At 40.8% G+C, this 16,220-nt stretch overlaps 1 protein-coding gene across 1 annotated transcript in view; it reads left to right on the top strand.

Moving 5' to 3' along the window:
* The window catches only part of LOC139207462 (polycomb group RING finger protein 3), a 51,911-nt gene extending 37,666 nt beyond the window's left edge, over nucleotides 1-14,245 (top strand). Inside the window, exons 7-10 of the mRNA XM_070837187.1 lie at nucleotides 5,731-5,819; nucleotides 10,842-10,979; nucleotides 13,511-13,591; nucleotides 14,108-14,245. Coding sequence (XP_070693288.1) covers nucleotides 5,731-5,819; nucleotides 10,842-10,979; nucleotides 13,511-13,591; nucleotides 14,108-14,155 — 356 coding nt within the window. The 3' untranslated portion in view covers nucleotides 14,156-14,245. The remainder of the gene's footprint in view (nucleotides 1-5,730; nucleotides 5,820-10,841; nucleotides 10,980-13,510; nucleotides 13,592-14,107) is intronic.
* Nucleotides 14,246-16,220: the final 1,975 nt, after the last annotated feature.

Raw genomic sequence — 16,220 nt, 5'->3', positions numbered from 1 at the left:
ATTATTTATGTCCAAAATGTTCGAGTTATTGTTTTTCTTTGTTGGAGTTTGTACATCTGTAACTGAACAACAGTACGTAGCAACTAAAGGCCAAAAAACCCACAGGATGAACAGACTTTTGCAGGAATGCCCCAGCTAGCCCTTCCATCAAGCAGGGCCACAATAGTGTTGGTCAGCGTGGTGGTCCACTGCTGGGAGGCCGTAGGCTATGAAATGCCTGTATTCATGATGTGGTGGAGCTCAGCACGATTAAAGCAGGCTAAACTGTGCCAGGGGAAACATTTTGGACACTGTAGCACTGTAAATGTGCTCTCAGAAAACTTCTAAAATTTATTTCAAGAAAAAGTAGTCTTGCTCTTCTCATTGTACTAAATAAGGAATGAAGCCCCCAACTAGTAATGAGTGCCATTAGAAGCACAACCACATCTAACAGTGGAAGCCATTAAGCAGTAGGGAAGAAGGCAATTTATCCAATCGGGGTCCCTGGCCTGCTTGTTGTGCACGACGGCTTTTCCATACCAGCTTGCTTCCAAGCGCTGGTGTAAATGTGTGCCCAGAGGGCAGTCATGCTGGCAGGCCTAATCGCTCCCTTAATCCCCCTCTCTGATTTTGGTAATTAAGGCTCAAATAGAAGTGGAAGTGCTCTGTGGCTTCCTGTGCCTTGTCGCTTGAAGACAGGTTTAGCTACAGCACACAGACAAACACACATGTATGTTAATACACAAACACATTTTCAGGATCATTTGCACAGATGCCAACAGAAATAGAAACCCAGAAACTCCTCGATTCCGTTTCAGCATCATTTCCGTTCAGTGTGTTAAAACACAAACAAAGATGAGGCCTCTAGCCTTAGGTAGTGATAAAAATATGTTTTGACTTTTGACACACAAGAAAACCTGTTGAGGTCTGTGTGTCTTTTGAAGTGTGAAAACTGCCGTCGCACTCGAAAGCAGTTGAGCTAATTAGTCAATTGTCTGGTCCACCTCAAAGCTGGCCTGTGGGTTGGATTCCTCCTTCCAGCTTCTCACACCAGAAGCTAAGTGACGTGCTAGGCTGAATGTCACATTACCGTTGTTTGCCTTTACGTACAGTATAAATACAGTAATACACTATTAGGGTTATAATGCTATAAAAACACAGAAACATGACATCCCATTCACTTCGACACCACTGGATTTGGTTGGTCTTATCACTGTAGATAAGTTCTGATTTTCTCAAGTGTAATGTCAGGTAGTTTTAGTAGAAAGTTCCTCTTCGTAATTTCAGGGAATAAGAATGTTTGATATCCAGTTGATGCTGTACTGCATGTTTTCCAACACAGAGCTCGGGGATGGTAAGATTCACTGATTTGCTTCGCAAGTTCATGAAGTTATTTTCAGAATCAGAATCAGAATTACTTTAATAATCCCCAGGGGGAAATTGCTTTTTGTTACACACAGCTCCAAAAGAATAAGAATAAACTTCAAACACAAAAGTAATAATAATGATAATGATAATAATAATAATAATAATGATACAAATAATACCACTACTACTAATAATAACATATAACAACCAGAATTAAAAACAAAAAAATGTGTATATGGGATACAATTTGGAATTAAGTCTTAATGCACTGTTTCTAGCGTCTTTGAATAGATAAAATATGATTTATTATCTCCGTCAGGTGTAAGTCTGAAGCTCGGTGTGTGTGTGTGTCCATACCTGTATCTGTCTGCATGTCCATAGCTTAAAGACTGACACCGATAAGTAAAGTTTAATCTTTTTTGAGCCCAGAGCATCTGCAAATTGATTCCATACCTGATATGTTATGATGCGCTCATGTTAGGCACAATACAACATGAATACATCCCTGTTTCTGTTATGTTGACTGGAGACTGGGGCTAGTTGGAGCTTTAAACACGTTTGTGCCATTGAGTCTCATCAGAAAACTGGTAGTTGCAGTTAATTGTTTTCACATTTGAATTTACTTCCTTTTTGCATGTTTTGCTCTACAAGGCACTTGTGAAAAGGTGCTTGTAATAAAGTGCTTGTGAAAGGGCCAAGTCTTTTTTAGATGCCAAAAAGTAACCACATAAATGTGATGCTTGCAGTTACTTAATTGATGGTTTGCTGTTTTCTTATGAAGAACCAGAGAAATAGAATCAGACTCTGTACTATACTGATTCGAGTAGCGTCGTATTCCTTCATGAATCACTGCATTGCAGTAGGGGTGAATCACATTGGTAGATCTTGATATCGATCTTTTTATTGTATCAGATTGGTAGCTGCCACATTGAGATGTGTATCACATCTACCTCAGTGATAAAGATGCACGTCCCCAATAGACGTGATTGAACACAAATATAGTCTAAATCCCCAGCAGGTGACCTGTAGAGGTCTGCTGTCTCTTACAATCGATCAAAACCAACTGACCTTGTTGTCTTAAGAGCCGAAAAGTTTCACTTCACAAGTACAGAACCATCCGGCCATAGTGAGAATGAGTCTATCCAGCATCACCGCAGGGGTTTAAAGAAACTTTTTGCAGTGAAATACACAGCCAGAATCTTGCTTGTTTACTTCCACTCTCACTCTCCAGTCTGAGAAAACAGACGCTCCTCCTCCCCAGCGCTTATTTAGCACCGGCGAACCAAAGCTAACACAATAAAGCAGAGATCACACCACACTAACTGCGGACGACAGTGGGCACTCTGTTAATGTTACCCCCGCCAGTCGAGCTGAACCACATTACACTTAATTAAAGCCTCATTTATCCAGAATCCCTCAGAAATAGAAACTTTCTCCTGGGCCCCCTCTAACCAGCCGAGTTAAATAAATCTACTCCTGGCACACTGCTAATGACACAGGACACAGCAGTGCTTCCTATTTCCTCAGAGCTGAATTCAGGACCAGAAATGTTAATGTTGGTAACGTTGAATCCAATAAATTTACTGGTGTTCGTCTATGCAGCTTGCAGAGAAATACCAAGACCTTCATTGTAGCTTAGCAGCAACACTGTAAATATAAGAATCAATAACCAAGAAGTGTGTGATGCTTTGGGAGCTGGTTGAATAATTTTTAAGGCATTGTTGATATATTTTAGCTGCGAGTCGTAACATCACACATGAATCTATGCTCTACTCACTTCGCTTTTAAGTACATGGACAGTGAGTTTGCTTGCAGTCACTACTTGACAGGGGCAGAACAAAAACTTGCTTTCCACCGGCACACAACAAAATCATCTCCATTAATTGCCTGATTTCCTGAGCACATAACACAAGAAAATGGAGGGACACGGTGCCACGATGAGTCTGTTGAGTGCACTTTTCTCTTTCATGGCAAAATAAATCCCCTGGCTGGTTTACTCCCACTCATCCTGCTGTAGCCTCACTTGATATTGTCATTGTACTTGCCGTTGTGATTTGATCTTGTATGCGAGAGATCCCAAAAGGGTGAGCGAGCGAGACAGAAAGAAACTGTGGAAGAGAGGGACTGCTCGGTTTTCAAAATCTCCAGACCCAAGCCATTGTCCCATTATCTCACAAACAAACAGGGTCTTCGTGTCGGTTTAGAGCCACCGAGATGCTGCAGGGTTGTTTGAAGGTGAGACACAACAATAAGAGCAAGCCCCTCTTGATAAGCAATCAGTGAGGCCGACTCTGGAGACAACCACCACCGAAACAAGAGAGAGCAAGCTCAGACCTTTCCCGGTAATGCTCAGTGGAATTGGTGACAGTTAACCTGAACCGAAAATGGTCAGAGAGGGGTGAATGCAATCCCATCTCCAGTCTCGGCTGAAGTGAACTGCCCACATGCACACACGTTATCAAGGGAGAATAGACTGATTTTCTTTGTTTTTAAAAGGCTGCAGAAAAGCGATGCTTATCGTTGCAACAATTTTGACTTGGATAACAAAGTTTCATATCTGTGAATTCAATAGTACGACAGGGCACAGCCAGCAATAAAGGAATACATAACCATGCTTGTCCTGGACAAGCGTGTAGCAGCTGCTTCATACAGGTTCTAAAGGTCGGTAAGGTGTTGATCTTCCAATGTTTTCATGTGCGCACAAGAAACTGGGCTAAGGAAGGAAGTTTCTGTAGTGAGGGAGCACTGCAGGTCACAAACTTTTTGGTGGAGTTTTAATTTGAGTTTTTTTCAGCACATCGATGTATCTAGAGCTTAAACTATAAATCGATTGCGGGTCAGAAAGAGTCCAGCATGGAGATGCAGATGCAGTTAGGAAACTGCGCTACATTAGGTGTCTGTGTTCACTCTTGTTTGTCGGCATGTACAGTCATACATTTCGGCTCCGTGTACTTGGCATGATGAGGACATTTAGATCATGTGGAAAATATGGTCTGTTTTTTAGTTTAAGTAACAGAGAAATAATCTACAACCACTTTGATAATATAATAAATCACAAATTTTTGAAGCAAAAATGCCAAATATTCTCAGCCTCCAGCTTTTCAAATATGAAGATGTACTACATTTCTGTTTTCATTGAATGTATTTGGGTTTTGCAGTGTTGGTGGACAAAACATTCTGCACATGTTCATATTTTAAGCCCTGTAAGCAAATCAGATTTATATTTAGTTTGGTCCTGCAGTCAGTTTCATCAACCAGTTTGGTGGACTGGGTTTATGGTTTTTTCTGTCTGGTGCTGTTTACATTCTGTCAGTTGATTGACAGCTCTGTAGATATGTATCCTTCCATTTTTTTAAGATTTTTTTTTTCCTGCTACAGTCTGTTCTTCCACTCTTACTGTATAACTCTTTGGAGGGAATATATAAAAGGTGTTTTCCAATCATAAAACACATAACGTAAATTGACTTTTATAAAATATAACCCTGTTTTCTTTTCAATCATAGCCCCTCCAACAATTTTTTTCCACATTTCCCCCTTAAGCTTTTCACATAAAGTCACGTGGCGCAGTGGAGTTGAGTTGTACTGTATCATTCTAGCTTAGTGATGTATTATTAAACGGTACCTTACCTTTCTTACACCACTCTGAACACATTACCCTCAGTGCCGCCGAGTGTGAAGAATCGCTTTCTTCCCATTTTACCGTGTGTTCACCAGAGATTGGTCTAATTTCTCGTATATCCTCCCAATATCTGCTTCCATTTCCCTGAAAAAGGGACAAATGGCAAAACCAGGCGAACTCCGTTAAAGTGGAGCTGATTCCAGCCCTCATGTGGTCCAATCAGAACGGCGAAAGACTGCATTTTTTTTTTTTTTTTTTTTGTCTGGTTAGAAGTTGCCCTGTACTAGAGACGTGCCCAGGCAGAGGATAAGTGGTATAAAGGATGCTTTGACACCCCCTGACATGTAATTGCCTTATAAATGGACCTCTGCAGGAGGTGCTTTTATGCTCCAGCAAGCACAGGCTGTTTAAATTCTGCAGAGACAAACATGTCTGTTTCCCCCGCGTCCGACAAGTTCTGTTTTCAGCGGAGCTACCATGGGCGTCAATTAAGCTCAAGCCACTTAAGTCAGTGAGCTTGATAAGAGAAACAACCGCTGGATTGACCGCAGCAAAAACAGAAAACAAGTAGATGCAGTTTGAGACAGTGAAGTGTCCATGAATAATACTCCAAAGAAATATTTGTGAGCAGTTTTTTTTTTTTTTTGCTTTTACCACGTTTGTTTGTGTTTCTGTGATCTGCTCTGAGGAACAAATATACATTTTTATTCAGAATTCACAACATGGCAGCTCAATGCTCTTCTTCCCTTTGGTTTTCTTCACAGGCGACGCAAAGTCAGAGGACACGGCCAACAAGGAGGCAGGAGAGGAGAAACCAGAAGAGGACAACGACTATCATCGTAGCGACGAGCAGGTGAGCCCTCACTTACTAATGACCAAGCAATTTATGCGTGTCATCGCCTCTCTCTGGGGGCTCTTGAAATAACAGCTCCTTTCACTCATTTGAAGGTTTAGTTCACCTAAATTAGAAAAAGAAACGCATGCTCTTAGTGTCCATAAGGATAGTTTTGATTCTCGCTTGCTCACGTTTCAAGATGTCTGAAAATCTGCTGCCTTTTGTGACACAGCAGTGGCCCTGATGTACTTGACTTTAGCAGAAAAGGGTTGTCTGTCAAATAAATTGAACCTGGCTTAAATTTTGCCAAAATTAGAATAAAAATGGCATGAGGATTATTCAGAGTGACAGACTGTTTTATTTTGTCTGGAAACTGAATTTCTTAGATGTCCATTTTCTGTGGATAGTACCACAAAATCCCATTGTTATTTTTTTTTAATGGTATAGGTAACAGATCATGTTTTTTTTTTGTTTTTTTTATGTAATTTAGGTGAACGGACCATTAACAATAAACTAGTTTTATAACAAACAAGGACATTTTAGAGGCAGTACTCATTGGTTTGTCTTTTAGGAGCGATTACAAAAAGCAAATTGGATGAAATAATTAGGGGTTACAAAGCAGTCTTTCAGGAACAATAGCACCAAGGGGAAAAAATTCTGTTGGTGATAATTGTGGGTACAGTTGCCTTAAAAGCACATCAATTATTGCCTTTTTATAAAAGTGGCTCCCATGTGAGTTACCAGGCTGTTTTACAATTACTGCGTTCTTTTGTATTTGGTGTTGCAGCTGTTTGATTTGTATAGATCCACTTAGTGACAGACACCACATTGCCACACCACTGCCATCCACTCAGTGCATTTAAAAAGGAAACTGTCTTTCCTTGATTTCATTTGTATTCTGGCACACGCTCAAGCCCTGCAAATTGTATTAATAATGTAGAGAGAGCGGAGTCATTGTTGTGCCGGGCAGACGCTATCAGAAACACAAAGCGTCTTCCCTGCAACGGTGCTCAGGCTGGAGAAAATTGGTTTGGTGCCATTTTAGCTGTTTTTAAGAGGAGAAAAACCCAACAGGCAGATTTTAAAAACAAGCCGGTCGTCTCAAATCCAGCTCAAGGCAGGCCGCCCCGATGAGGGTGAAGATCTTGCCCTTTGGATATTCAGCAGCGGTGCAGAATGCGTTTAGAATAGCTAATACGGTAGTCTGTGTGAGCTGAATGCAGTTGTGTCAAATGTCACCGAGAGGAGGAGGGAGGGAAAGAGCAGAGGAATACAAGATGACTGATGAAAATGACAGATTTGCAGGATCGAGAGAGAAAAAAAGCCCTGCTGGTTTACAAAAAAAGAAAGCCACAATGCGGGTTGATGAGGTGGAATAAAAAAAAAAAATAGAATTAAAGTCTTTGGAATAAATGCGGGTGGGGTGGAGTCGTGTGAGTTAGGAGTAAGTGGTGAGCATTCAGAGGGTCAGTCTCGTCAGAGCAGACAGAAAGGAGATGGCTGAAATGAAAGGATGATGAAGTAAAGTAGGTCTCTTTGTGATACAAAGGGAGACTTTAACCGACAAGATTAAAATGTACTATTTAGAATGGATACATTTCAGTGACCCATTAAAAATGACCAACACAACAAGTGTTTCTGTTTTTACATGTATGATACACTTGCTGATGTATTAAAAGTAGGAGCTCCTCACCTGTGATGTTACCGGGGCAACAGTTTTTGCGTTGTGGCTCTCCACCTGTTTTACAAGCTTATTATCCACCTCAAGTCCTATGTGTCCATGGCGGTCGCAGCAGGTCAGTGGTCCTATCTACCACTGCATCGTACACGGTGAAATAGTCGGTAGGATTTTTCCCAAGAGAAGGGCACAGATCCCACATTGTGGCCACTATCTCGTGTTAATTTAACTCATGTTAAATAATACTGTATTTGTGCTGCTATATATTGTTCGTATTTTTTTAACCAGCACTCATATAATCAACATTACTATTTTTTAACAAGGGTATTAACTGGTCAAAATTCTTATTGTCGGTTAACGGTCAAACGATTAATTATTAACATCCACAAGTGTCACAGTGAAATGCAGCATCATCAGGCACCGGACGCCACTTACCAGCCAGATACATTCAAACACACATACAAGAGTGGTGCTCCTCCTCATCCTCATCTAGACGGAAGATAAAAAGGATACGTTTTAAAGTTCTCTCATTAGCTCATTCTGTGCAAGAATAAGATGTTTGTGCTATTGGTTTACAGAACCTCAGATGTAAACCTTCTCCAGGGAGTCTTTTACATTTCATTCTGTGTGCAGATTACCTGAAGATTCATAAATCCATAGATTTTATGACCGCAGAGGGCACACATTTTACTGTGTACTCTCCACACTCATGCAGGTTGGGGGTGGGGTGATACAACAATACATGTACCTTGAGATAGTGCTCTATCGTTCACCGTAACGTATCATTACATATATCCCTATAAAGGATTTCATCAACAACAAAACCTGTTTTAGAGGTACTTCAAAGGTCTTTTATTTCCCAGAATGTAGCAATCAGTGAAGATTGTAGAGAGCACAGAATGCCATAAGGAAAGATGAACTGCATTAGAAAAGTGGTGTGAGTAGAGAGAAGATTGGAAAATGCAAAACAAGATGGTACATCTCAAGTGGCTTAAAAGCACGTGTGATAAATTTGAACAAAAGCAAAGAGAAGAGAAAGAACTCCAGAGGAATGGTAGCAGGGACTGCCATCAAGAAGGATGAAGATAAGGGACAAAATTGTCCCAGGAAGCTGCCTGGCCCCCCACCATGATGTCACTGAAGATGTAGAAGCCACTTAGATGTAAGAACCGGCAGGCGAACCGGCACGCATGGCCGACTTCCAGGACACTTCCCTGCTGTCTGCTGGGCGACCTTTCAGAGCGTAACCTTGGGGCGTGAGGCAGTGCCAGCAAAAGCTAATAAAAGCAGTGACACACCAAAAAAGAAAACAATAAAAGAAAAAAGGAGCCACAATTAAACAGAGAAATACCTCTACATCTAAAAATATTAACGCTGAAACGCCACTGTTTCATGCTTTGCAGCTAAAGTATGAGTCACCTTCAGGGTCTTATCAAATTTTGAAACGATCTTTGTGGGGTGAGAGAAGATTGTGTAAATTTAATAAACTACAGCCATTCCAGGCTTAAAGAGACTACTTTGGAGAAATTGGAGAATGCAGCTTTGCTCTGAATTATTAATCGAGCCTTGGGTTCTCAAAAGATTTATCAGCAATTCAAACTCGGTACTCACACAGAGATTTAAGCTTTTTACACACAACCACACACAGACGTGAAAAACAAAACAAAACAAAACAATAGCAGTAGACATATTGCCTCAGACCTCTGCAAGCTCTCAAGACTCAGTAATGAGTCCGTAAGATAGCGTTAAAGCTTTTTCTCTGCGTGACACCTAAAAGGCACATATGATCTTTTCTTCATATGCCCCACTATTGCATCAGTGACGTCTCCGAGTGTTTATATCTGTAGCAGGATTCTTTGGCTCCATAGCGACGCCACTAATGCACTGCAATGTAATGAAACTGCCTCGCAGATGGCTGTCGAGCCGACGTGGAGTCCACCAAGGCTTCTATTCCACATTATGAGCCTCCCTCATTGCCAGTGCCACTGGAAAGCAGAAATATTACGGTGCTGCACTTTGCTTATGGAAGGGCGGGGGGTGCACTGAGATGCCGCCAATGTTTATTTGAAACGGGGATGATTTTCAAGTTTAAGCAGATAACAGGTGATGTTAGTTTTTCCTGTCTCAAAAGAGAGAGATAGAAGAGAAGAGGCAGGAGGCCCACAGATGAGGAAATACAAGACTTCTGTCCTCCTCTTCTGTCTTGTGATACGTGGGGGCAGGAGCTCAGTGGCAGTAATGCATTCTGACTCCTGCAACCATCAACTGCCAGATCCACGTACCGTGTCACCTCCGGGGACACCTCAATCGCACAGGCCGATGGCAGCGACTCTCTCCGCTGCATGAAGCCAATAAGAAAAACACACACAGGCAACACTGGTTCAGTGGGGCGTGCAGTTAAAGCAGAATTTAAAAATCAGCACCCAGTGCCGGGCTGAATTAACCAGCTATCATAACATTGTCCTTTTTACAATCCTAAAGTCTGTTTTCCTGAAAGATCTATCTATCTGTCTCTATATACTTGGCATCCCGCGTGGTTAGCTGCAAGCTCAGAAAATGATTTCAAAAACAGCAGCACTGCTCCTGCTTTTTCCCCCCTCTTTTTGATATCGAACAAGTCTAGAAGTCGACCGAGAGCCGGTGGTGTGTGTGTGTGAGGCAGCAATTTTCATAACACAGCAGAAGATGAAATAGTTGAATGGATGAAAAACGGAGCGACGACTGCGATACATAGATCATCAAATACTACGGAGGCTCAAAGTTTGGCTTGATGGTTGCTCTGGAGGAAATGTTGTTTTTGTCAACTAAAGCAAGAGAATTAATCCTCATGTGGCCCATTTTAGCACACACACAGCGCTATAATGTTAAAGTTGACTGTCAAAGTTCCAGGTTATACTAAAAATGTTCAAAACATTGAATTTTGATAATAGACTGAAATGATTTCTCTAGGCTGTAATTAATCAACCTCAGTCGTCATATTAATCAATATTTGATATGACCGGTCTGTTAGCCTTTTAACATGCTAACTAACATGGTTCACTTGACATGTACACAATAGCATATTGACATGCTGGTGTTCAGCATGTTAGCAGACTATATTAGCATTAGCAGACTGAAGTGCTGGGTACTATTTTGAACTGTTGGCACTAAATCCAATGTCAGTTAATCCCCAGAGTCACAAAGATTCATCCCCCGGGGGCCACAGACGTATCGTTTTGCCCATTATTGTGGCATTTCACTTTTCATCACCATTCCTACTGCCATGCTGTTCGTATCGCTACATGTGTACTTTTTGAAAATGTTGGATCGCAGTCAGAAAAGTGTTCAAGCGATGTTTTCATGTTTTGCGTTTCCTCTACCAGGTCAGCATCTGCTTGGAGTGCAACAGCAGCAAGCTTCGAGGTCTGAAGCGCAAGTGGATCCGCTGTTCAGCGCAGGCCACAGTCCTCCATCTGAAGAAGTTCATCGCCAAAAAGCTTAACTTGACATCATTTAATGAGGTACGGATATTAACACCCTCCACCAGCCCAGAAAGCACCTGAGATTGGTCACATACTCAAATGTAGTTGTTTACAAGGTTTACAACTACAAATATCACACAAACAACCTCAATGTTTACATTTTTTCCAGCTTTATGCTGGTTTATTGACCTTTAAACAAACATTTGGCACAAGTCAAATAATTGTATTGTTCAAAGCTAGATTCTACCTGCAGGTCACACCTGAAAGGTCAAGCTGCACGGAGCATTTTGAAGTTTTACATTAGTCCTCTTCACAAAAGGTCCAGAAATACAAGACACATAAAAGCGTTTACATTTTAGAGAATCACTTCAGTTCATGAATTATTCTATCAAAAGGATCCTGACTGAGTGATGGGACAAGATGAGAGTCGTGTGAGTGAAAAAAGTGGTTTTTTAATCCAAAGAGTTTTGGTCCAAAAATGAATTTTTCAGCATTTTGCGCCTATACATTACTGTTCTCTCTCATATTAACTCCTGTGCTTAACAAACAATTTAGATATAATCTGTGCTTTTTAAAGCCTTGCAAAAATAACTGCATGTTTTTGTTTTTTTTTCCCAAAGAGGATTTGTAGCAATTTGGAAGCAAATCTTTTTTTATTGGAGCACCAGCTGGGCGGTGTGGGCAATGTTCATCAGAAAGTTTAGTTAATGACAAGAAAGTACATAAAGGTCCGTTTATTTTACCTTTCTGCACTGACTCACACAAGGCCTTTGTGTGTGTTGTGTTCCGCAGGAAACGAGCCCTTAATTTAATTTAATTAATAATTGTAATTTTTCTATTTATTGTCTTTTCCGCCTCATTCTGAACAGCAGGGGGACGGGTGGGCGCTAATTTGACAGATGGATTTTTAGAACGCCGCGAATAATCACCACAGACGCCTTTGTGTCTTATATTTTTTTTTACTCCCCGTCTCTTTTTTTATATTTGCTGTCACAGAGATGAGTGGGTAGGCTTCATCATATCGTCGGCCTCCATAGCACAACTTTGGTGAGGCAGCCTCTCTCCCCACCCGCCATTGTTGTCCTTTCTATTGACTATCAAAAGCTGTTGTTCGAGGCAATTCCGTTTTCAGTGGCGAGCCAAGCGCAGAGCTTTACAACACTTCACTTTGTCAGAGAACAGTGCGCCATTTACTCATTCCTCGTGTTTGTAAACCCACCGTTGTGGTCCTGTCACCCATCTAAATGTCTCTGCTGGAACTGAACGCACGAAGAAAAGAATAGAAGAGACGCCCAAATTTAAAAAGCTTAAGTTTATCTTCCAAAGTGACTGTTTGGATTAAAAAAACAAATTCAGATATTATCAGAAATTATAATCTACACTATTTAAAGCCCATAAAGATTCCTAAATTTAACACGCAGAACAATTTTCTTCCTACTCTTATTTGTAGATGCATGGTTTTCACTGGACAGCTACAAAGACTGATGTTCTCTTCTTAGAATGATTATTTTTCTTTATACTGTTTTTTTCCTCCTTTTCTTATTAATCATCTCATGACGCCTCACCTTGTAAGAGCTTTGGATTGATCCTGAACCCGAGTTTGGGAACTACAGTGAAAATGCCAGTTTTTCAGAGCCCAAGTCGACATAAACAAAAAAGCTTGTTTCTTGCTACAAACGGTCAAAAACCCAAAGGTCAAATCACAGCCGACAAAAGAAAACCAGCCAATATTGACATCATTTTTGTATTTTGGCTTAAAAAAAACACCTTCTGCAGCAGGTGTATTTTAGTATTTTGTTAGGATTTAAACCAACACAACGCTGTGATGTAAAGCTTTTTGATGTGTAAAAGGAAATCAGAGAGGATCGGGGATGTTCTTTTTTTTTTCCCTTCAAATTTCCTTTATTTTGACACAGAAATCCTCATTGACTTTCAAGATGTAATCATGGCTCTCCAGCCTTTCCTCTGGGTTATTTTTGGTATCTTTCTTATCACAGACCTGGACAGTTTCCACTGCTGTCTGTGCTGATAAAGGCTGGCTGGTGTTTATCCATCAGAGCGTTCTTCCAATCAGAGCCAGTGGGTGACGCTGTGGCAGTGCTCATTTCCCTCCCTCCCTCCCTCCCTCAGTATTGACTGGCAGATGCAGATGCGAGGCGCTGCTCAGCAGAATGTCAATGCTGACTTCACAGGAGGAGCGGTAGATTTGGAGAGCCAGCCTCGTGTTTAGTATTGAACTTGTGTTTTCCCAAAATGCCCTGCTGCTGTACAGGAGCCATGGGCCACTCCATGTCAAAATACGCTCCCCCCAGCCTCCTCTCCAAGCAATGTGATCACAGACTGAAAAATGAGAGCAGAGGGGCAGCAGTTTTATTTCTGCATCACACTGCTCAGACGCAGCCTGAAAGTCCAACTGCAGAGGCCTCCGACGAAGTATGGGTCACACTTCAGTCATGTTATTGACCTCTCCATATGGAAATGAGAGATTTATGTCCTGCATGTTGGAAAAGTACAAACACTCGAAGGTCAGAAATTGTTAAGTGATTTGCCCTTTTGTTGTCTTTTTACAGCTGGACATTTTATGCAACGAGGAAATCTTGGGAAAGGACCACACTTTGAAATTTGTTGTTGTGACAAGATGGAGATTTAAGGTAACTCAATTCAAAAAGACAGATATTATGATATTATGACTTAATGCGGTGATCGTTTTCTATTAACTCTGAAACTTAAGTTATATTGCCACATAAAGGCATCTCAAATATGTTCAGACTTCAAAAAAAATCAGAGATTCAGACTTCACTCCAGATTGAATTCAATGAAAGTGCATTATTTATTGGTTGACATCCTAATGAGCCAACCATTCATCAAGCCCACCCACCCCCATACCTTCCCTTCAGTCCTTACAATTTTTTGGCACATATTTTGGATTTTGGTGAGGTGAAAAACTGACAAGACCTCCAAACTCTTTGGATACGAAATAGTGTGTCTTGCTAGCGCCCTGTCCAGTATTTCTTGCAGCGGTCTAAAATTCAATAGGCCACAGTGTGCTTAGGTTTTGCTGATAAAGCTAATTGCCGTGTGGAGGAGGGGTTTGGCGATTGGTGGTTTTGTCACCAAGGGGTTTCACAAAAACTCATACTGAGGTTGTGCTTTGTTTCTCCCTGCAGAAATCCCCCCTCCTGCTCCATTACAGACCCAAGATGGATCTGCTGTAGCTAAAACGGACTCAAAGGTTGTTTTTTTTTCCTTCCTTACTTTTTTGTTTTTGGCCCAGTGGCCGCGGACTGTGCCGAAACCTTTTTATTTATGCAAAGACGATCAACCAACACCAAGCAAACACCCGATGGTAATAGTCAACACAAGCCAGCAAAAGGATCTATGGGGAGGGTGGGGGGGGATACAACAGGAAACTGGCAACCTCCAGCACAGATACTGCAACACTGGTGTGTTTTTAGGAACTAAAACAACCATTTTTTTGTCCGCTACATCCTAGATATGTGAACAAAAAGAAAAAAAAAATGGAGAGAAAGCATATATTTATACTTTTGTACAGAAGAGACACATGGAACCAAGACACTACTGGTGCTCTGTTTACACGCAAACAAGATGTCGGGAATCACGTGATCGTCCTTTTGAGCTTCATGCAGATTTCATCCTCCTGAGACAATGACTGAGAGAAGAGGAAGAAGTTTTTTTATATAATAAAAGGTTTGTTTTTTTTTTTCTTTTCACAATACACTCGACACATCTTGGGAGCACAGAAAGTTTATGGAAAAAGTTATACAACAGACATCAATTTTAAGCCGTTTATCAAGTAAATTGTCTCTGAATCTTTTTTTATTTTCATTTTGTTGGCTTCGTCTAATTTGCTATTGGGTTCTTGATGATTGTCAATTGTGAATAGGCTAAAATGTTTTGTGTAGTAATTTATGTTCTATATACCAATATTGTACATAAAATGTCATTACAGAGAGATTGAAGAGAGTAAGAGAGACTTTAGACTGTTAAAAAAAAGAGTGGCTCCCAGAGGTGCTATCTATATTTTGGGCGATAAGTGTCCGGAGGTGATAAATTAGGATTTTTAAAGACAGTTTCATTATCAGTATCAAAATATATAAATGCATCTTTATGTTGTCTGAGAAAGACACAAAACAAATATATCAAATCCTCTGCCATTTGTGTGTATGTGGGGTCTAAGTATGTTACATTGCTCTCATAGCATTACAAGACTTTAGGGCAGATAAGAAAGCTTCAAACTATCCCCCTCCATCCCCATGCTCCTCATCTCACCTGCCTTCTATGGAATACAGCTATCGATATCTCTTTTTATTCCCCAGATATCCTTATCAACCAGTTCTGTCTTAATAATGCTACACAAAAGACATAAAAATGCAATATTTGGGCAGAGAACTTGTTCATTTTTAGTTTCACACCATGCAATCCACAATATCCATCCCTGTTTTTCTGCAGCACCAGACAGGACAAATACCGATACACCCACCCCCTAAGCCACATGTTTACAGCTTTTGGGTTGAGCTGCTAGCAGCAGATGTTGTTGGTAACATGCATTTCCATCTGCTACGTTTTGAAATTTCACTGCAAAAACACCCTAAAAGTGGCAATAGGAAGGATATTTGTAACTTTAAAATGAACACCAGTCTCGCTCGTCTTAACAGCCTCAATAACAAAGCAGGGCTGCAACAGAGTAGAGTGTGTTATGCCATTTGTCCAACTTAAATTCTGGAGTTTAATATTGACATTTGTAATTTAAGAGCAAAACCATCAGGTAAACTGCAAGCTTTCCCTTCAGAGCTGGACGTCCTTGGTATGAAGCACCGCAAAGGGGCTGGTTTGATAAGCATGAGTGCAGATCACTGATGTCACATTGTTGTGTTTATGGGGTATTTTTCAGTTACTTCTCACTGCCAGCTGGAGTTACAAATGTGCAAAGTTGCACAGTGTGTAAGAAAAGCAGATGATGCTTTTCTCACAAAATCAGTATACAACTTGGATTTCTTTGCAGGATAGCCAGTGGTCAACATTGCTAACTTCACAAGACACAAAAATTTACGAGTCTCTCTGAGAAAGAACTCGCAAATTCAGGTTTCGCACAGGGACTGAGGTTTTTTGAACATTTTGATAATGAAATTCTGAATAAAATGACCACTGTTTTGGTCATTTGGTGCTTATAAATGTATGTTTCTAATCTTGAGGAGGACTGTTCCTCAGGAACATGCTGTTCTTAACTGTGTGACACAAGAAACTAATGTTCTGTTAAGC

Source organism: Pempheris klunzingeri, chromosome 9, assembly GCF_042242105.1.
Source record: "Pempheris klunzingeri isolate RE-2024b chromosome 9, fPemKlu1.hap1, whole genome shotgun sequence".
NCBI lineage: Eukaryota > Metazoa > Chordata > Actinopteri > Acropomatiformes > Pempheridae > Pempheris > Pempheris klunzingeri.
Note: the sequence above shows the minus strand (reverse complement) of the source record. Positions and strands in the feature narration are given on the sequence as shown.